Here is a 22,274-nt window from a genome sequence, read left to right on the forward strand (position 1 = left end):
CCCTCAGTTTTGAAAAACTCTTGCTACTGAACAAACTCAAAAGGCCCACAGGCATTAAAAATGACCAGAGCTTCTTACACATATAAACAGCTCAGAAACTTCCTGTATTAGTTTCTTGTTGCTACTGTAACACATATTCACAAACACAGAGGCTTAAAACAACACAATTGATTATCTCACAATTCTGTAGGTTAGAAGTCCAACATGTGTTTAACTGGGCTAAAGCCAAGGTGTTGGCAGGGCTACATTCCTTCTAGATGCTCTGGGGCAAATTCCTTGTCTTGCCTTTTCCAGCTTCTAGAGGCCACCAGCATTCTTTGGCTCTTCCGTCTTCAGAGCCAACAGTATTGCTTCTCTCTGACCATTCTTTTGTAGTCACATCTCTCTCTAAGTCTCCTCTTTGGCCTCCCACTTCCACCTTCAAAGACCCTTTTAATTCAGTGGGCCCACCTGAATAGTTGCAGTTACTCTCTATTTTAAGGTCAGCTGATTAGCACCCTTAATTCCACTGCAACCTAACTCCCCTCTGCCAAATAAGCTAACATATCTACAGGTTCCGGGGATTAGGATGTGGATGTCTTTGAGGGTATCTTTCTTCTGTTTATCACATTTCCTTATTACTCCCAAGGCAAACTGGAGGATCAGTCTGTCTCTTTCCAACCTTCCTTTGACGGCTAGTTCCACCTAATTTCGCCCGTCTAAAAAGTTACATAAGGAGCCCTAGAACTAAAACTCCCCCAGGGAGAGTACTGGATCGTTTCAAACAAGCATCAGCAGAGACTAAGTTTTAATGGAAATGATATAAGCCTTAAAAGATACACGACTGAATTTCAGTAAATAAACATATTGCCCACAAGATAGGTAATTACATTTTGAGCCACCAATGTCAGTAAACGTAATACAACACATGATGTAGCATGAGCACTGAAAGTCTGGCTAGGTTGATGTACTTTTTAAATCATTTTCAAGGGTAGTAGTTTATTTTCTTCTTTCTTAGTACAGAAACATTAAAAAATGTATTCAATAAATAAGCAAATGGAAGGACAATCAATCCAATATCAAAGTGACTAGAGAGTCAATGCCAGGTCTCAATTTGTACACCAATGTTCCAGGATATAGAGGGCTGGAGGTCAGGGACTCTGGGTAACTTCTGCATTAAGAATACCTTGAGTTATCAGGGAGAAATCTGTCTACTCTATACAAAGGGGCAGCTCTAAAGTCACAGTCCCTCAAAAATTCCATGTAAAAAAAAAAAAACTTTGCAAGATTTGAAGAAAGTTTTATTCCAAACTCCAGGCCACACAACGTAGACACAGATAATCAACATTCATATTGAAATAAATTTGCATACCACCTCCCACTATTTTCCAGAACTGTTTCTAATTATACAGACAAGCAAATTCAAGATCCTCTCTATGTGACAATAATTTGAAAGGCAAATAGTGAAAGTAGAGAAGTACATTTGTGGAAACTTCCTGTATGCCAGGTACTTTTCACATCTTCTGTGATCCCCACAACAACCTGCACAGAGTGTCTATAGGACACTAAGAGGACACATGCTCTAGGAAGCTAAGAAATTACCTGCAACTTCACAACTAATCAAATCTCACAACTAGTTGAGGTTTGAATTCAGAAAAATCTGCTTCTGAAGATTGGTCATATACAGCGACATCACTGGCTTCCAAATTAAAATGTGTAAAAAGTGTTCTCAGTGCTTTGTAGATATTATACAAAATATGAGGCAAATCTCAGTAATATATCTAAATTTAGCTACTGGGAAGAAGTCCCTCTACATTCCATCTGTAATTAGGACTGAACTGTTCACTTTACAGTTCCTCATAATAGTAATTAAACATTCCTTCTTCTGTAATATATGTGTTTTCAAGTTTCTATTAAAGATCGTGGGTCAGCAGCCTTTGCATCTTTCAGCATTTTACTGCTAATGCTCTACAAACACGAACAGCCAAAGAAAATGCAGATGGTCATGTGGAACACAAACCACAGCAACATATGGCATGCATTTAATTCTAACAAAGTGTGCTTCTTAACCTCTGGGTGTCGCTCCACCATCTCTTTATAAGGCTACTCATTTCCAAGAAAGGTTCTGTTTCCAAAAACAGAGTAACAGGCCCCCACATGTGTTGTACGGCCAATCAGATGCATATAATGTGTCTGGATGCTTTTAGCAAGTGCATTTAGCACATGCTCCCTAGTACTATCATGTGTACTTATGAACCATCCCTCCTAGATGGTAAGCCCCTTGAGGGCAAGTGCCAGGCCTGGTATCTCACCTTCTTAGCCACATATGGCAGAGTAACAATACTATCTGTCATGTATATGGTGCTATGCAGTTTCTAAACTGCTCTTACAGGTAAGTCCCTTAACTACACTGTGACCTTTGCCACATCTTCCAGATGAGGCTCACAGAGGCTAAGCAACTAGCTTGAAGCACAAACAAGTAGGTAATGTTTTCCTCTTGTCCACAACAGAAAAGTATTATTCCTTGTCTTACAAACTACTTGGCTTTGTTATATTCTTCTTCTAAGGTTTTTATTACAAGGATTAATGCCTATTGGCCTTTGTATTAAAATAAATATCATATAGTGCTAATATACAAGTGAAAGACACTGTTCTTAGGGCTTTACAAATATTAACTTATTTAATCCGCCTAGCTTTCCCACAAAATAGACACTATTTTTATCTCCATTTTACAGATGAGGAAACTGAGACACAGAGAGATTAACTAATCCCAAATCACTCGACTGGTAAATGGCAGCAGTGAGGTCTGAATCCAAGAATTAGAGTACATGCCCTTAACTTACTCTGCACTATTCTGCCTGAGTAAGAATCTACAAAGATCTTTACTCAGAATATGTGAGTAGTTGTTCAACAAGGTGGGGGAAAGTGTGTTTACTCTTCCTTATGTGATTTATTTGATTATACTCTAAAACCTTTCCTCATGCCGATAGAACTTCACGTAAGTACAATACTAAATTTTCCTGTACTGAAGGCATATGCGATGGTTACCTTGACTGACACATAAAATACCCAAAACAAAATACCCCAAGACTTGAGGATTTTTTGTTTTATGAATTAGAGACATGAAAGGATTACCTAGGCATCAGAAGTGTTATAAGCTCACATCTGTAAGTCTTTCTTGGAGATTTTCGTATTTCTTATACAAGAATGTTCCCTGTATGAAATATTTCAGTATTCACTCTATATCTGATCTCGAAAATTATCTAATCCTTTTTAATTTTAATTCTCAGCTACTTTTTCTTCACACATAGGGCAAGCACTTACTTTCAATGTTTAACACTTTTATTCCAGTTGTCTTGAAAACATGCTAGTAAACATGCAAACATATTGTAAAGGTTTAAAATTCGGGGTGCGTATACATATATCAACAGGAGTCATGAATTATGTATATCCCAAGCCTATATAAATTAGATTTTGAAGAACAAGCATCACAGTACTCAGGCAGGTCATAATAAGAGATTCCATGTGAAATGTAAAAACTACCTTGAATAAATTATCCATAAGTTAACACTCTCATTAGAATGACATATTTATTATTTCTGGGTTTGTGACATTCCTTTAATGCACTTTGACTAACTGTTCTAACAGCACGTTAAGAAACCATTGCAGGCCTTTCTACCCCCCGCCCCCGTGTTGGAATTAGCAGAATTTATTTACATTTGAACTAAAATAATTTAAAATAATATAACATTAAAAACAATCACCCATTTCCCAATGTAGAATATCATTTTTTTCTGCCCAGAAACATTTAATTAAAGCAGGATATAACTTTAGTAATTATTTTTGCACAGAATGACTAAAATTAATAGTCAATTGTAAGACTGTTTAAAAATTGGGAGGCTGACAATCAAAACAATCTTAAATGTTTTGTTTGTGTGATGAAAAGGAGTGATCCTTTAATTCCCTCACACACATTAAACTGATTTCACAGACTTTCTGTACTGGTGTTTAACATAGTCAAGTGCTTGAGGTTACATAAAATAAACAATCTTGAGATCTTATTGCAAATGTTTGTAATTTATGATGTAAACTGATTTGTGGAAAAAAAAAAAAAAACAGGATCCCAGGTCCCTGAAGCCAAAAAGGCATTTTTCAGAAATCAAAATAGTTCCGAAATTTGAGCATTGCATTATGCTAAAGTATTACCATCTGAAGATCTAAAAAGTTATAAAGCTGGGGAAAAACTCAAAATAGGTATTTATCAGTTCAGCTTCCAGCAAAGGCCTCCGATCTAACTGGGCCTCCTGTATTACAGGATATTTAACACTAATGATATCTTTAATAGTATCTTCTAATTCAGTTTCCCCAGTTAGGGATTTCATAGCCTGGGAAGGCTTTGAAAACACCCTGAAAAATTTGGGGGACGATTGGGGATAATTTTAAAATTATATATTACGATTATTGAGTTTGTACCAAAACGACATACACGTTGGGGCTTACTTGAATTTAAAGTGAAACCTTCCTCGGACCCCTTCTCAGACTGGCTCTGGAAACTCGGGGTTTGGAACCTCTTGTTCACACATAAGGCGCCTGCCCGAGAGTTTGGGTCGTGGCGCTCCAGGAAAGCGTCTCTGCGCGACCGTGTGTAGGAGGCTGGACCCAAGGGACCGGCCCCGACGGTCCACGAAAGGCGGCCTCAGCCCTCGCTGAGTCTCGGGAGAGCGGACGCGGAAGGAGGCGAGGACGCCGCGGGCGCCCCTGACGCCGGACCCACAGGCCCGCGCGTCACGCTCACGTATAGCCGACGGGCCCGAGAAACTTTGTCCTTTCTCGCCCGGCCGCGCTGCCTCCGCGGGCTCCTCAGCCATCCGCGCTGCTGCCAGGACCCGACCCTCGCGGGTCTCCGCGCCCAGCCCTCCCGGCTCCGGCGGCCGGGAACGTTCCAGCCGACGTAGGCCGCGCTGCCGCGCCGCTACCCGGGTACCGGGCGCCCGGCCGGCCTGGGTCCGGACGCACCGCCTCCTTTGACCTCGGGCTCCCCCAGAGCTCAGATGCCGGGACAGGCTGGGCTCCGCGTCGGCCGCGCCCACCGCTGCGCCACGGACGGAACCGCCAACTCCGGGTCCCAAGTTCTCCCGTGACCTCCAACCTCCCTGGGGGTGCCCAGGGAAACGTCCGAATCAGCGTCGAGGTCTGGATTGGGGTTGGCGCTTGGAGCCTGCCGGTTCGGACCCAGGAGCCGGCAGGAGCTTGCCGGAGGCCATTGGGCCGAGGCGGGCGGCGCGGTGCGGCCGCTTCAAAGTACACCCCGCCCCTAAGCAGATGTTTATTATGAAAACTAGGAACGCTTGACAAGTAGAAGACCCGCAAGGCCTGAGCGCTGAATACGGCCCAAGTCCTGTTCGGTGGTCTTTGAAGGCTAAAAGATAAATATAAACGTATCACCCACGTCTACGCGGAGAACAGCTTCAAGTGCGAGCTCAACCCGGGAGAGGGCCGGGTGGGGGCGGCGGGAGCACTGCCCGAGGACGCGTGGCTTTTTTTGCAGGGAGGGTCTCCTCTACGCGTACTCCGGCCCAAAGGGGGCCCCAGGGGACACTTGGGACACTCTCGATCTTGGTGGAGGGTGTCCCCCATCCCAAGGGGCCGAGAAGAAAGGGAAGGGAAGGTCTTGTCCCGGGTCTTCACGGTCTCTACCCACCCCCAAACAGGCAGCGCTTTCTGGCTTCACTAGGTAGTATTTTTTATGGGAGAGGGGACGGGAGGGGGGAGGGAGGGAATCCTCCGTGTCCAGCAGACGGGTAAGACCCGGCTTTTCTTAAACACGGTCCTGGCTTCTACTTTTTCCTAAACTTAACTAACGAAGAAGCTATTTGGACCGAAGCACTAAACTGAAGTGGGAGGTGGGGTATCCGCCCTCCCCAGCGCCCCCGCCCCGCTTCGCATCTCTCAACCTATTCCCAAAACGTCACGGCCCTGCCGGACTCTGCAGAGGGTCGGCGACCTGGGAGCTAGTGTCTACTATGCTGCAGTTAACCCAGGTGGATTTCGCAGCGCGTGATCCCGCTTTCCTTCTTCCCCCAAATGTTCCCCAGATGAATTTTAGGGGTGAAAGTGCAGCAAAATGAAGGAGAGTCCGTCTTTGGAAAGGGGGTTATTCTATTCTACCTTATTTTACGTATTATCGGTTCCTTTATTGATTTGGCATAAAATCAATCCGGTTTCTGTGCCAGGTGGATAAAACGGGGTGGGGGGGAGGGAGTTTCACTCAGAGTCACCATTCTCAGGGCCCCTTGATTGCGACACGTAGGAGCAGAGGCAAGCACTTTACCAAGTTAGTATATTCGAGAGTTACACATTCATCAAAAAGGAAGAAGGAAAGACTATCCCGGATAGTTTAATAGTAACAGGAACAAAGATGACGCGAACTCCATCAAATGAAACAATACTATTTTCATTCAATTGATCGCAAAGTGTCTTCAATTAATAACTTGGCACTTATTTAAAAGGTTTAACAGAGGTGAAACGGAAACATTTTGTACCGACACGTCATGAAATAACAGCATCTTCTTTTGTTTAAAATAACTTAATACACTAGAAAAAATATGGCAAATATAAATTATTTTGTTTTCATGGAGAACAAATAGTTACAAAGCTCAACCGCATACCAAAGTTCAGTTAAAGGAGCTTTTCCTCTTTCTTGTAAATTAGGAGTTAAAAAAAAAAAAAACTAAGGAGGCTTTTTAGATAATTGGGATAGAGTGCTTAATCCAGGGTACCCCAGTTTAAATAGCTACATTGAGACAAACAAAAAAAATTACTTGAATATACACCTTTGTGAGATAAAATGAAAATGTTGAAAGTCAACCATCAGTTCACACATTATAGCCAAAATAAACTTTGTTCGTGTGTATCAACATATTTTACACAAGCCTAGTGCCTGTATCTAGCTGGGTGTTGTTTAACGTGAGTGTGATGGGGTAGAGAGGGGGAAATAAAGCACGGTCCTCAAAGAGGACTTCAGGAAATCAGCAAGAGGGAATACAAGAAAAGGGGGAGGGGAAGGGACTAACACTGAGCGCCTAGTATGTATCAGGCACTACGTGAGGCGCTGTACGTTCATTATTTCATTGTTTTCTTTTTCCTTTCCCCACATTTTCTACCTGCCTCCCTTTTCTTGGGACAATCAGAGTGTAATTTTTTTCTCTTAATGCTTTTTTCTTTTGTCCCCCAGGATCAAAGATGGGGCAAAAAAAATACATAGATAGAAATATATATCAATTTCCAGACGCTTTAGGTATTGTTTTTCGTACTGAAGATGAAAATGGAGCTAAGTGCATGTCAGTAAAGCAGGGAGGGGGGAGACACCATCAATGGAATACAAGTAACATGCAAACCAGAATTTACTGTCAGCAATCTGGACAGTTCTCCCATAATAATTTCTCAGAGAATCATTGTCTGTGATTATTTTTTGTACTAACATCATTTTTCCTCTCCTTGTTTTTATACTGTCTTCCCTCTTCTTACTCTTCCATACGTGGTGGTTTTTAACTCAAAGCATCTGATTCAACGTAAAAGGAGGCCCGCCTCTCTTATCAAATTTCTTGTATTAAAGTGAACTTCGCAGAAAAAGGTCAGTTTCAAAACCTGTGAACTTTCCAGCTGCGTACTTTTTTCCATCTTAATTCTTTAAATAAGTATACCTCTTCCTCTGTTTTGCCTTCTTAGCCCATATTTAAAAAAAAAAACGTACATTTTAAGTTGGTAACTCCCTCCCATTCTCTCGAGATTAGTCCACGTTATTTTTCCATATTTTTTAATGTACAAAATACTTTAACTTCTTTTTTTCTTTTTTTGTTCCTTGGTTCTCTCTCCGATTTCAGCTTCTGCCGAATAGCAATAAGAAATAAGTTTCCTTTCTCTTTTTCTCTCTGGCTCGTCTTTTCTACTTTTTTTCCTCCTCATTTTGTAACAACAGGATTTTTATTTCTACGCAAGAGTCCATCGTGCAGTTTTGCCGTGAGCCACACTCGACTGTCCCAGCACTCTCTTGTCCAGTGTCTCTCCAGACTTCCCCAAACCTGCCCCTACAATGCCGATTTCTAGGCCCTTGGGTAGGTTAGGAGCCACGGAACTGGTGCGCCTTGTGGGATCCCTGGTCCCGCCTTCCGAGTCCAGGATGCGGAAGGGGGCAAGGGGAGATCAGCGGGGCGAAAAGAGGTTCGGCTCCGGAAGTCTGGAGCAGGTAATGGAGAAGCAGCGGGGCTCGGAGGGCGTGCAGGCTGCGGGCCAAGCTGCAGGCGTGACGTTGGCGCTGGCGTTGGCGTCACAGACCCAGGGCAGCCGCGTGCTTTTTGGCTTTCAGTCTGAGATCCGCGATGCTGGAGTTCTTGCTGGTGGTCTTGGCGGCGGCAGCAGCAGCCACAACCGAGGCGGCAGAGGCCGAGTCCGCGGCCAGCGTGGCGAGCGGCAGTCCGAAGGGCGGCGCCGGGAACATCATGTACGGCGCGTGCGCGGCCAGGTGTGGGTGCAGGTGGTGGTGCGCGTGCGCCACGGCGCTGTCCAGCTGCAGCTGCGCCTGAACCTGAAAGGACAAGGGCGTCACGTTGCAATGACTATCCTAGGGTGACAACAGAATAGAAACAGAGCATTAAAAGCGTCCAGCTTGGCTCCGGGGAAGGCTGGGGCAGGGGTCGGGAAAGGGGCGTTTGGCTGACCTTCTCAGTCTGTTACTGAATCTGGAGCGCCAGAGGGATACTCAGGTGCCCCTGAGTCTCTGAAACTAGCTCAGCTCGGGTTATCCCCCTCTGGGCCCCAGGGACTCTCATCTGCAGAAATGTGGCCGCCCCCTCGGGAGCTGGGCCCTTCAGAGGGCGACACTGCTATTGTGCTAAAACATCGGTCTCCTTAAAATAACAATGGTATATTGGACAGGCAGGGTTAGGGCCCTTACCCTTCTCTCTTGATGCTGTCATATACTTCATACCCCACTACTAAAGCACTGAAATATCAATAAGCAAAATACAAAACTTTTAAAATGTTACTTAGAGGAGCTGGTGCATCTTCTCAGAAGTGGCGCAACTGTTAGTATTTTTAACTTTTACTGCTATTAAAATTACTTTGGAATCTTCTTAAAATGCAGGGTTCTGATTCAGAAGGTCTAGGTTAGGGCCAGAGATCCTGCATTTCTAACAATCTCCCAGGTGGTGCTGATGCTGCAGACTTGCAGATCACCTTCTGACTAGTAAGGCTCTCCTTTTAAGATCCCCTCTCTCTCCAGTCATTCTCTCTTGCTTCAAAAGCCTAGCATCAGGATACCAGGATCCTGTGGTGCCAAGAGAGCTAAGATCTCCCTAACACTAACCCTCAATACATGGGCGCACCCAGGTGTCTCCCCAGACCAGGACGCTGGCAACTGAGAGCTAATTCATGATTTCACAGTTCTCCTGAGCAGGGGTCCTCAATGAGATTGGGTAGGGTCAGACACTGGTTGGGGAAGGTCAGGCACTGGTTGGGGAAGGATTACGCCCTTAGGCTTGGAGAATGCGGAGTTCAGAGCACTGGGATTTCCCAGGATTAAATCATTGCTGCAGGCCATTCTTTTACAATGTAGTCTTAAAGGTTCTTTATGGCTAAGAAAGAGATTGCAGAGGCAGGGCTTCCCTGAAGACTGACGCTTCTCTCTCTACTAGAGATGAAGCTTTGTTTGCAGCATTAAAAAATCAAAAATTCAGGTCTGAGTTAGAAGTTTGTTTTATTCATTCATTCATTCATTCATCTTTTGTCAGAGACATTTAATATGACTAAGAGGTAGAAAATACCCAGAAAAATATTTAGAGAGTTGCCTTAGAAGCACTTTAGGACTAACCTCTGTATTGCATCTGACAAAATCTTATCAAAAGGCTTTTCCTTCCTCTCCCCAAGTGCAACCTTTGGTGCATTTTTAAAGGACTGGTTGCTGCCCTCAGGCTTCTTTGGGTTTCCCATGAGGACAGAAAGGACTAGGCATGTAGGCCCCTGACACTATAGGTTTTTAAAAGGGAGAGGGTGCACTAAGTCATCTGAAAATTGATTATTCAACTGTACAGATACCCACATTGGGGCACAGAGAGAGGAGATGTTCAACAGTTCAAGCAAACATCCAAGTCTTTTTACGGTTAAAAACAGGTTGAAACTGGGCTGTACTTGCCTGCTGAAATGGCATCCTTAAAGCACCTACATTGACGTAGGGTGCTACTCTACAAGCTTCAAATTGACTGGCAGCCCCTATGAGGACGCCTGTTAAAAATGAGGGAACAAAACACAATGAAATGAGGTTAACATTTCTAACACTGTTTCCCAAGTTTCCAAATGGTACCAAGATAGAGCTAATTTCTTTGGAATTGGACTATTATCTCTCTAAACTGCTGCCATAATTAAAATCAATATAATTTACTCCCAAACTTTAGGACTCTCATTAACTGCTTTCAGAGCAGATTTTTAAATAAGGACTATAGTTATCTTTGAGAAGGTTTTTTTCTGTCTTCATAATAACAATATTCTCTAATACTCTCTCTACTTAGGGTATAAAATGTTCTTTGAGAAACATACCTTTATGAAGTTGATTTTCTTGTTTTCTACATTTAGCTCTTCGATTTTGAAACCAAACCTACAAATTGGAGGGAAAAATAAAACCTAGATGTTATGACTCATTTTTTTTTTAATTTACAAGAGTACTATGGAAAAAAAGCAGTGTTTTAGGCAAGGATTAAGAGATATACAAGCAATTTTTGAATTATATAGAACAGTCTCAATTTCTGAAGAAAAAATGTAAATGAATAACAAAAATAGACAGATTTCACAGACTTTTGCAAGATAAATTTGTTTCTTGATAAATTACTATAGTCCTGGTTTTATGTTTCCACAATTACAGAATCCCCAAGGCCTAAAACTTTCCCTGATACCTGATACAAAGTGATAATGGGTTTAAATGTTTGCCCAGAAAACCTGAGAAGAATGTGCTCATTAATAGCCTGTAATATTAATTAACTTCATCTTCAAGAAAAACCATACACCAAAGCAAATAGTGACTCTGGTTTTGTTGTTGTTTTTTTTTTTTCCTGGGGGTTGAGGGGATAAGAGTAGGGGAAGAGGTAATTAGTGTCAAAAAACCATCACTACAAAGAAGTTTAGAATTTCTCTGTTCCTCTGTGCAGCAGAGTGTAACACGGTAGCAGAATAATTGTGCCATTATCATGATAATCTAATTTGCTTCTATAGAGGAAGCCACTGCTTGCAGTTAGGGTAGTAGAGAATTGTCCAGAAAATAGATCAAAATTTAAACAAAAGTATGAAAAAATAAATACCAGCAATAAAGTTCACTTACTATGAGAAAAGAAGAGCATTCTGTGAAATGGGATTGGGGTCTGAATCAAGTAACTGGATACTATCTTCTCCCAGATATTACCTTCTTAGATAAACTTGCCAACTTTTAGAGGCAGTATGGCAGATTTAAAAAAAAAATTCAAATAAAGCTTGCTTTTATACTCCAATAATACAGCATTGTTCCAATAATACAGCATATTGACTGATTCACAAATTAATGTTAAAAAAACATGAAAGTAAAATATTGCTTCAGAGCTTTTTCTTGTTTTTGAAAGCAAGAGTCATAGTCGATGTAAATCTTCAAAAATTCCCCTGCCATTTAGTGTAAAAGAAGGGTAGATTTCATGCCAGGGTGGCATCCTTTGTGTACCTCACATGGCCTGAGGCTTCTTGCCTCTTTTTTGCCCTAGAAGAGTTGGAACTGAGATACTAATGCTCACAACTGTAATAATTATCATCATGTCTTTAAGGGGTTGCTGAGCCTCTAGAGATCTCAGTACACAGAGCAAAGCAGGAGAGGTTTAAAAAGGAAGGCTCTGCTGTTGATGCTGTGATGACCAGGGCAGCCTATTATTACTTTTCCCCTTCAACGAAATGGTTCTGTTTTTGTCCTGATCCTATTACAAGATGCAGGGAAGCCCCATAAGAATTGCATAGTTCACTACAGATGGTGGTCTCTGCGCCCAGAGACCTAGGGAGTATCTGTTACAGTGATACTTTGTAACAGCTGCAGATGTTCAGGCCTAAAACTGCTCCATGTGTTCAAACAAATAATGACCATCATTTTCTCCTATTTTATTATTTGAGCGGAAATACAATCTGAAACATTTAAGTTCGTTTTCCATAAAACTAAAAGGATATATATGCGTGTATGTATATAATTTTTTACCTTAAATGCTTTGAAGCCTAGTTTTGTTGTTACTTTCACCTCCATAACCAGTAAAGAAAATCTGCTGTAATACTAACTTCATTGAGTTTGGTACTTTCTGGGGGTCAGACTTTAGAAATGTCAATATTAAGGTATGTGAACTGTTTTAAAATCAAGTTTCTGTAGGTTCAGGCTCTCTTTCCCGGTTAAGTGAGGAAACAAAGAGTGACCAAAACGCATTTACTTCTCCACTATTTAACACACAGTTTGAGATCGACCGCTAATGGCAGACTGTAAATTTCTGCACTTAACAGTTGCTAATTTTCTTTATAGTCTGTATGTCTATAAACCTAATTGGCATATCCGCTTGGCAAACCTAGATCCCAGAGCAGGGGGGCCTCAAGGAAACCCAATTCAGGCAAACAAAATATTCGTTGTTACTTTTAAGGCATCCAGAAGATAAAACGTTTTCTGTGGGATTTTTTTAAGGCTTATAAAAATAGGCCCATTAGGATTAAACCACATTAAAGGGATCGTGAGGCGAGGGGGGTGTGGTTTATAGAAACTCTGGGAGCAAGCCCAGCACAGCTTTCTTCTGCTGGGAACATATGTTGGGATGGGGGGGGGGGGGCTTTAAGACTGAGATCTACTTTGGAAAATAAAACCTCTCTTCCCTTTTCACCTCACTCCAGACACTTGAACCCGCACCCCCGTCGTGTGTCTGCCAAGGGACTCTCCAACCCCAGTCATTCCCCTCTGCTCCCTGGGCCCAGCCTCGACCTCCTCACAGCCGGGTACCTGCACTCGGGCTTCGGACAGCCCCAGTCTTTGGCTCAGTTCTTCGCGCATGAAAGCGTCCGGGTAGTGGGTCTCGTCAAAAAGCCTCTCCAGCTCATTGAGTTGTTCCAAGGTGAAATTGGTGCGACTTCGCCTCTGCTTGATTTTGGTCTGGCCTTCGTCCTCCATCCCTTTCGCATCTTCTTTGCGATCCTTCAGCTCCGGGGATACTGGAGTGGGCACCACGAACAAGGCCACACGTATGTCCACGCGCACACACACACACACACACACAAGGACAAAAACCAACACAGCAAATCCTATTACCAGATTTGTTTCCAGAAGGGTGGCAGATCCTGCCCCCTCCCGGAGTTCTGTCCAGTTCCTCAACCCGCTGCGAGGAAGAGGATCCTGGAGATGCGACAAGATCAACTCTGGGTGGCCTCCCGCGGGCAAGGTGGGCATTCACTCACTCATCCTTTCCGCAACTGTGGCCCCAGCTCACCTCCTCACTATCCAGCCCATTGTCCCCTGCCCTCCCCTTCCATCACCAAATCAATTTCCCTCACCCTCTCTTGCATTCACTCTCTCCCACGCACGCACAGAAATCAAAAGCGCCGCACACTGCGGGTTGCAGAACGCAACCCCGGCAGAAGCGCGCTGCGAAGCCAGAGACTGGCCTCTCACACTGGCTATTCCTAGAGTGCTGGGCCGTTCTCAGGCCAGCTCCGGCCACCACCGCCAGCTCTCTTGTCTCTTCAAACTTGCTGGTCTAATTTGGGAAAAATTGGGCCGAAGGGTCAAAGCAGGAGGACAAGACCCGGGTGCTGCGTGGCTCTGGGAGCCAAATCCCCGGAGCTCTGTGCTGACCCAGGGCTCGGGCCAAACCCCACCACAGCCCACAGGCAACCAGGCAGTCCCGGACCCTCTGCGTCCCGGTAGCCTAAGCAGAGGCGCCCACGCCATGCTGACAGCCTAGAGGGCTCACCGCCCACACCGGGCCACAAGGCCAGAGGTGGAAAACCAGCCTCCGGTGGCCTGCGAAACAGACCACTACCTCTGTTCGCTCCTTCTCCCTCCCCGTTGGAAAGGTAGACTCGACCCTAAACGCTTAAACCCACAGAGATCAACAGGTTCAAGCAGAATATTCGCGATCCTCGGTTTCTATTGGTTGCCCAAAGGTTTTTCATGCAACCAGCAGCTCCGATGTTCAATAAAATATGCACTTTTCTTCTTCGGGTTTGCACACATCCGTTGCCACTTTCCTGTCCTTCCTCCGTTTCAAAACAAGAGCTCCATGACTGTGAGCGTACAGAGACACCAGAGGAATGTGGCTGTATTTATATACATGGGCCAAGGGGTTGTGATCAGGGTAATCGGTATCAACATAAGCTGCCCTCTGGAACCTTCAGTCTCTGAGCCTGAGTTGGAGTCTTGGGTTTTTAAGGTGCCAACACTGAATGTGGATAATCGAGGCGGCTCTGCTGTTCTTCCCAGCCCAGAATCCCAATCAGCATGGGTGTTAAAAATAATCTCCGGAAGAGCTGGCCTGCAGAGAAATATTCCCCCTTAGCTTGGAAATCAGCAATCCTAGGACTTCGCACGCCCAGGATTCAGACCTTAACTTCGTGGTCCGGCACACTGGTGTACCCAGGGCCTCGAGCTGTGGACTCAGGCAGGGGAGGCTGCACTGGACAACCTGACAGTTATGCCATCACTTTCCAAATTTATGAGTAGCTGGTACCCGTTCTGGGGTAAGAAGAACCTCTAGATGTCAGCCCAGCCTGGCATTCTAGATACGGTGATTTTAAGTGTTGCCTGTATTTCTACTTCTCAGACTTCGTTTTGTGGACATTTGTCCTTCCTCTAGGAAGTGGATAAACACTATAACACAAACTCAAGCCAAGTTAATAGGAAAATATTTCCACTGATATTGTAATGAAATTTAAATATCAAAACACACCCTTCAGATTCCACCAAATGAGTGAGAAGGCTTTGTTTTTATTTCATGCCATCCATAGTGGAAGCCTCTCAAACTTTGGGGGCTTCAAAGAGAAAGATGTCCACATTTCCAGTTGATTAATAGACTTAATATAATCTCTATTTCGCCCCCAAATTTCCACTTATTGGCCTAAACAGGAACAGGCCGTATTATAAACAACTTAATTGCTTGCTTAAATATGTGATTCTACGCATGTCACATATTTTCTTAATTGGAAAAATATGGCAGCACACCAGTTACTGCAGGCACCAAGCACCAAATTAATTTTATTGTTGAACTCCTTTGAATTGGTACAGGACACTCCACCATTTAGAAAAAGCCTTTGCCTAACACTTTGCTGGCACCAAAAGATTGTCCCACCACAAAGCCAGAGCACTGGATGATGCTAAGCAGTAAATATCGAAAAACAAACAAACAAACAAACAAACAAACAAACAGACAAGAGCCTAAAGTGTCCACCGAAAGAAACAGCACAGCCTGGACCTTAGCCGGCCTTGGCTTCGTTCTCCCTTCATAGCTCTAAGAGAATGGGAAGTTCTGGCCCCCAAGATTCAGGGATCCAGGGTCTTCGCGGAGTTAGAGTGGTTCTTAGCGGCGGCCCGAAACCTGGGGCGACTCGAGGGTGAAATCCCAATCTCTCTCTACCCCCTTCCTCTCTTTTTCATTTTCCTCGGGCCTAGGTAAGGGACTCCCACAAACTCGGCGATAGATGCTAACCTTAATCCTGCCGCCTGGCCCAGCGGCTGCCAGCACCCCCTCCCGCAGCCCGGCCCTGCGAACCTCCCCATCCACCAGCGGGCCGTCAGCGCTGCGGGCCCATCCTCCGGTTGGTGAAAATGCGTTTTGGTGAAATGGAAGTAGCGGGAGCAACTGAGAAGGGCGCGCGCACACCCCACACGCCCCACCACCCCCACCACACACACACACACACTCGGACCCCACCCACGACCGTGTACACCACCGGACTCCCACCCCTCCATCACTCTAGCAGCCGAAGCTGGAATCCAAGGGCCCTCTCCGAGTTCCGCCCCCCTCCCCGTTGGGCCTTGGGGTCCTCTCCTGCCTAAGAGGAGTCAGGAAGGCGGGAAAAGGAACCGCGGCCGGGGGTCAGGCCGTTACCCTCGGTGAGCCGCGGGCTGCCCGGCTCCCTGGTTCTCTCGGCGGCGCCCATGTCCAGCTCCCGGACGGGAGAGCGCCCTCCTCCAGCTCCTCCGCCTGCTCCTCCTCCTCCTACACCTCCTCCGCCTCCTCCGCCTCCGCCTCCTCCTCCTCCGCCGCCTCCGCCGGCCGCCCGGACTGCCGGGCTGCTGCGGTCGTCGCGGCCGGGCTCCGCGCAGCCGGTCGGCTCCTTAGCCCCTCGCAGCGGCCCGCTCTCCAGCACCTCCCGGTACGTGATCGCCTCCTTCTTCTCCTTCACTTTCTGGTCAAAAGACTTCGAGACGAACGCCGTAAGTTCTTCCATCGCTGCCGATGCCAGTCAGCCCCGCGCTCAACCTCTCCCAGCCGAGCCCCGCTCTTTTTTTCCTTCTTCTTTTTTTATTGCTCCAGCCCCCCCAATAATAACACATCAATGGGGCAGAGGGTAGGGGAGGAGAGGGTGGGGGAGGAAGAAGAAAAAGAAGAGAAGAAAGAAGAAGGAGCAGGAGAAGTAGAAGGAGAAAAAGAAGTAAGAAGAGGAGGAGGAGGAAGAAGAGGAAGAGGGAAGGGGCGGGGGCCGCCGGAGGGAAATGGGAACTGATGCTTCCCTGCCGGAGCGCGCTTGTTCAATGTTAAGATCTTTGACAATTCTTCCTGCGGAGAGTTCAGATCTGATAGCAACACAGCGCTTGAAGTCTCACTATTTATACTTCGCAAAGGCGGCCCCTTGTTCTGAGTAAATTACCTCCCCTTCGCAACTCGCAGGGAGCCCCTTCCCGGGAAGCACCCGCGCCACTACCTGGGGGTGGGGGAGTGGGGTTGGGAGGTGGGGGGAGAGGGAGAGAAAGAGGGGAGAGGGAGAGAAAGAGAGGAGAGGGGGAGAGAGGGAGAGAGGGGAGAGGAAGAGAAAAAGAGAAAAAAGAGAGAGAGGGAGAGATAGAAAGAAAGGAAAGCGAGATTGAGATTGATTAAAGCTGGAGTCGAAGCTGGCTGGGGCTAGAGTGGGAGGACAGCAAAGGGGGACCGAAGGGGGTGGGAAGAAGAGACAAGTCCCAGGCCGTCCGGGTTTTCGGATACCTCGGCCGCCTGAGCTCTTGGCCATTAATCCAGGATTGACAAGAATCCCTAATTAATTTAATTAGGCGTGGATTTTGCGTTGGTGTCACGACTTAGTTAAACACTGGGGAGCTGGACTTATTCAGTCGGGGCGTGGCCAAGAGGAAACTGACAAGTGCGCGGCTCCTGGAGTCAGTCTGGTATCCGGACTTGGCATCCGACCCTATGTCCTCGCCCCGCGTCAGGGTGCCGCGCAACAGCTCGGCCCCGCATTGCTGCCCGGCCCCCCTGCCCTGCATCAGGCGCCCCGCACCCCAGTTCCGTATCCTGACCCGGTATCCCATTCCTCCATCCCCGGTCCCCCAATCCCCACTCGAAACCTTGTATCCTGGCATCTTGCCTTCAGAACCTTGCCCAAAGTCAGGGTCTTCGACAGTTTCTCAGGCCCGCGCAGCTCCTTTTAGGTGCTTCCCGGCCCGCAGCCAGAGCTGAGCCTGGGTCGTCACCAAGCTCCCCACCCCAGGGAGTTTGTGATTCACCCGGCTATTCGCGTCGTGGAGACCAAGCTGACTCCTCTACGGACAAACCCGTTTCGAAGCCGCCGGTCGATTTAACACATTTCCCAAGCAGCTGTTCGCTGACAGATTCCATTTTAAAGTATTTCCTTAGCGCCTGCTTGGTCAAGGACAGTTTAACTTCGTTCCCTCTTTGAGGTTTCAGGACCCCTACCCCTTCTCCCTTACTCTCTGCACCCGGACCCCTCCCACAAAGAACTAGGGAAACTCTTCTTTAGCATCATGGGAAACATTCTAGTTGATTTCCTAATTTTGAAAAGCAAGTGATTAAACCTCTTTGAGTTTGAAAAAAAAAATCGACGTTGTTTGTTCCCCATATAATTTTATTTATCGTGGAGTATTCAAAAAGAAATGGTAGCCATGAGAAAGGTTTTTTTCTCCCTCTCTCTTTAAGCTACGATTTAGAATTATATCCCTGGACTATTTTCATCAAAACAGTTTGTAATATGGAAAGACACACCTACATTCTTGAGCCACTTGTCCATATTGTGTAAGGCTTGCTGTGAGAAATGTGGCCATATATGTATCCTTCACATAAGGATATTTGTATATGGAAAGTTTACCTGATGGTGTACATAAATTTGCCTCTTCAAGTGTGGCATTTTTGAGTAGTCTGAATATTAATACAGGCTTTCTGATGTTAAAAGTAACTTGTTCTTATTTTTTGATCTCATACTGTTAGTAAAACTAAAAGCAATTATAGAACTGTGATTTCTGTCTTCCACCCATTGGTTAAAGCATTAAAACAAAGTTAACAGATACTTTGAAAGGTTCCATCGAAGCAAACTGAAACATTTATAATAAGAGAGTATATTATAACCTAATATACTAGTGTTTCTAGAATATATGTAAATAGAGGCTACTTATAACTCTCATACTACACTACTCAGATTAAAATGTTCACAGCTGATGAATTTAAGAAAGATGGAAATCATACTTTTTAGAATTGTTACTTTGCCTTTTTTCTCTTGAATTCTGAAGTTTTCTTTTTTCTTTTTAAAACATTTCACCTATTGATACTTTTTGGAGAAATAATTAAGATCTTTAGGTTTCCAACAGCAATAGCTGTTATGTATTAAATTATGAGTACTTGCTTTTATTTTATTACACTACAAAAGAGACTCAAATATACTATCCAAAGTTATATGAATTTAGAAACATGATTTTAGTTAGTACTAGGTTACTATTTGTGACCACTTTAATTCTTGTATTATCAGCGGGGAATAACCATAAAACTTTAATCCTGTATGAAAATCTGTTTTTAAGGTTATTTAGCAGAGTGATAAATAATGGTGTCAGCTGAATGCATGGAGTGCTCAAGTAACACTCAAACTGAGGTGTTCAATATGTATTCACAAACAGCTCCAAAACAGCCACTATTAAAAGTCTGTTAAGGGATCAGGAGACTCACTACTATTTTGCCCTTTCAAGCACATGACTTTTAAGTCTGAATTCAAATTCCATCTTCTGAACTTGAGAGAAAGACAACCAATTTAAAGCTAATCAGGGAAGGCTCTGATACAATAGTGTATAATTCATACCAAATAGATTTTCCCATAGATTTTGCTGGCATGTTGCTCTTTGTATGTTTATGAATAGTAGTGTTCATATCAGATGGAGCTATGAGAGATCTGCAGTGTCTAACCATGGATTCCTACTGGCCTAAGGGAAATTTAAGCACCCCCCCCCCAAACCCAGGCTTTGAAATCATATACTAATAAATGCTTACCAAGTTCTAATGATGTTGTTTCATTAAATTGCAAATATATTCCAGAGACAGGACATTTCAAAATGCAGTTTTAGTAAAAACATTGAGAGTAAAGTTCAGTTGACAGCCTGCAGACAGGTATACAGGTTCCAATAAAATTCAGGACCTCAAAGGTTCCTCCCCATTCCAGCTGTTGAATTATTTAAAATAAACATGTAGTATTGTAGTTAAGCTTTAAAACGGTCTCTCAAAACGGGTTAGTTAACGAACAGTCATTTATGAGAAATATATTTGTGGAGGTGATTTTCACCATCTCACATGTCTGTGCAAAACTGTACCTTAGGTATATGGCAGTTGTGAACGAGTTGATTCTCACAGTCGACCCAAACCAAGGCCAACAATTTACCTCCTTATAATTGCTTACTTAGAATAAATAAGGAAAAAATGATCTTCATACAAGGACAGATAGTCTTATGAGTTACATAAAATGCTGAATTGCTTTAATTTCTATAGGTTTAAACAACAACAAAAAGCCTATACATTTAATTTCTTTTGCAGAAGAAACCTCCTCTCCCTGCCTCGGGCGGTCTTCTTTCATTCCTTTACCAACCAATTACTATAACGTGAGAAACAAATATGCACCCAACCTGTGCCTTCACCTTCAGGGCAGAAGAAACCCCGACTTTTAATGCATTTTTATAAATAAATCATTACAATGTAATCACACGCGACTCTGACGCTATACAGACACACTCCCATGATTTATTATTGTTGGACCAGTTTCCTCCCCTCCCAGCATGAAACAACTAATTTTGTTACGTGTGGGTGTCGTAAACATAACTTCCTACGATGCATATTTGTTTACTTATTATCTGTGATGATAAGGACGATTACCAAGGCAACACTCTTCAGTTCCCACCTTTATTGCTTTTTGGTAACAAGAAAATAAAATAATCAAGCACGTAAAACCAACACCAAACAAAAAATTGGCGGCGTGACAATCTACTCCCTCGGCACTCCTAACGCCTGGCCGTCTCCATCGATGCACTCGAAAGCTCGGCTGACGCTGCCTGGCGTTGGAACCAGGAAGGCGGTGAGATTAAACTGAAGCAAGTTCGGAGGACGCCGGCGGCGCCCAGATTTGAAGAAACGTTTCCGCGTCTGCGGCGCTTCCAAGTCTACGGGCGGTGTAAGCCCAAAGGCCGAGATCCAGGTGATGCCCGCGTCCGGGGCGTGGGAGGCGGCTTCCCTGGCTGAGGGGTTCCGAGGCCCTGCTCCGGCGTGAGGCGGCGCGGGCCTGGCGCAGTCTGTACGGGAGGTGGCGGCGGCGGCGGCGGCGGCGGCCCCGCGGCTTACGGAACGGGACAGTGCGCATGCGCTCCTCACCTGGCGGGTTCTGACCCTCGAGGTCCAAGCTGGGGCCTTAGAGTGGTGGCTCTAGGGTGGTTCTCAGTCGCAGGCCTCCAGCTAGGCCCTGAGTCTAGAGATGGTGACGGAGAGTTAGCCAGCTCTTTTCCCTCGCTTCTCTCCTTGACGTCTCTCCCACCTGTCACCCCCACCCCTGTCCCCAATCCCTGATTCTTAATAGCTGCTTTTGGGTTTCTGGGTTCGTCTTGTAATATGCAAACGGTGCTTCGTCACTAGCTCTAGGTAGGGCGAAACGAGAGGGAGGCTGCCACCTGGTGCACTCTGCCCTATCCACTCCGCTGTCTCTAAATCCGCCTCCCCTTCCAACTCCTCCCCGACCCCCTCACCCCTTCTTTCCCGGGTCTCCCTCGCTTGCCGAGAGGAGAGATAGTGAAAGGTGAAATAGACTTTCCTTCCTTAACGAATAAATATTCTTGCCTTAAAAACTCATCTATTTCCTTGACTTCAGGACTTGTGGCCTTGTGGTCGTAGACCAAGAGCATATGACTACCCTTAAACTGTTTACTTTGGTGAGAGGTTATAATACAGTGTTATACATAGTGCCTGGTCTTGATTTTAGGTCAACCTTTATTTCCCACTGAGGTTATATATCTTTAAATGCACACTGGAAATCAATTTTTTTTTGTTTTTTGCATTTTCGGAATTAGCAGTGACCTATTTGTGTTTCAACTAACTAGGTACCAGGTAGTTAAATAACTTAAAATATGTTGTCACAAAAAAGTATTCAAGTTGTCATGTTTGAACTTAGCCGGAAAAGCTCTTAAGTGAAGGAGATATGCAGAATTCTCAGGTTTAAGGATTGGAGCAGATGTGACAGGTGCAACCTTGTGAGGAAACTGGGTATCCTTTGAAAGCCCCTTTAGCCTTAGAGTCTATAAATATTCACTTTTTTGCAGGCAAAGGAGATTTCCTGCTAAGTGGTAGCACTTCATTACTGTGTGTTTCTCTAAAAGAAGGTTGTAAATGTTTGAAACTGAAAGATAAGCCAGCTGACACCTATTAATTGGCCTTACCAACTTGATTAGTCCCAGCAAAAAGTTGTGTAATGAGTTGGAAAACTTCTGTAATAAGATTGTTATACTAGATATATAGATCTGTTTCCTGCTTTCATTTTCAAACCATTGAGAGGAAATTCCTATGACTGATAATGCTTTAAAAAAAGATGCTAGTCTGCAAATTTTTAGTTGTGCTGGGAGGAGTGTTTTGACAGTTCTGTACCTCTTTTGAGTTTTGCTTTATTATGCTTGTTAGGCTAGAATTTTATCTTAGTTCTTTTACTGCCTTTGGGTGGTTCTGTATTTGTTTATGGATTTCTCCCTGTGCTAAAAGGTGTTAACCCCATTTTCACTTTTCTCTACCTTTGGAGGTGGACTTAGCATT

The 22,274-nt window shown here is 44.8% G+C and overlaps 2 protein-coding genes across 3 annotated transcripts in view; one reads left to right on the plus strand and one right to left on the minus strand.

Moving 5' to 3' along the window:
- Positions 1-7,567: 7,567 nt before the first annotated feature.
- On the minus strand, positions 7,568-16,453 carry SHOX2 (SHOX homeobox 2). 2 transcript variants are annotated; one of them, XM_031449875.2, is made up of 6 exons: positions 16,110-16,453; positions 15,419-15,499; positions 13,010-13,218; positions 10,570-10,627; positions 10,169-10,257; positions 7,568-8,599 (listed from the first exon to the last, which is right to left on the minus strand). In XM_031449875.2, exons 1-6 carry the CDS (start codon positions 16,450-16,452, stop codon positions 8,306-8,308), a joined length of 1,074 nt encoding a protein of 357 aa, XP_031305735.1. In that variant the 5' UTR covers position 16,453; the 3' UTR covers positions 7,568-8,305. The 2 variants fall into 2 exon arrangements, with proteins under 2 accessions (XP_031305735.1, XP_031305719.1); XM_031449859.2 differs by lacking the exon at positions 15,419-15,499.
- A 4,083-nt stretch (positions 16,454-20,536) lies between these two features.
- RSRC1 (arginine and serine rich coiled-coil 1) overlaps positions 20,537-22,274 on the plus strand; it is a 349,802-nt gene continuing 348,064 nt past the window's right edge. The window contains exon 1 of the mRNA XM_010986358.3: positions 20,537-20,679. The gene's annotated coding sequence lies outside the window, so the exon portion shown is untranslated. The remainder of the gene's footprint in view (positions 20,680-22,274) is intronic.

The sequence above is a fragment of the Camelus dromedarius genome, chromosome 2 (assembly GCF_036321535.1).
Source record: "Camelus dromedarius isolate mCamDro1 chromosome 2, mCamDro1.pat, whole genome shotgun sequence".
In the NCBI taxonomy this organism is placed as follows: Eukaryota; Metazoa; Chordata; class Mammalia; order Artiodactyla; family Camelidae; genus Camelus; species Camelus dromedarius.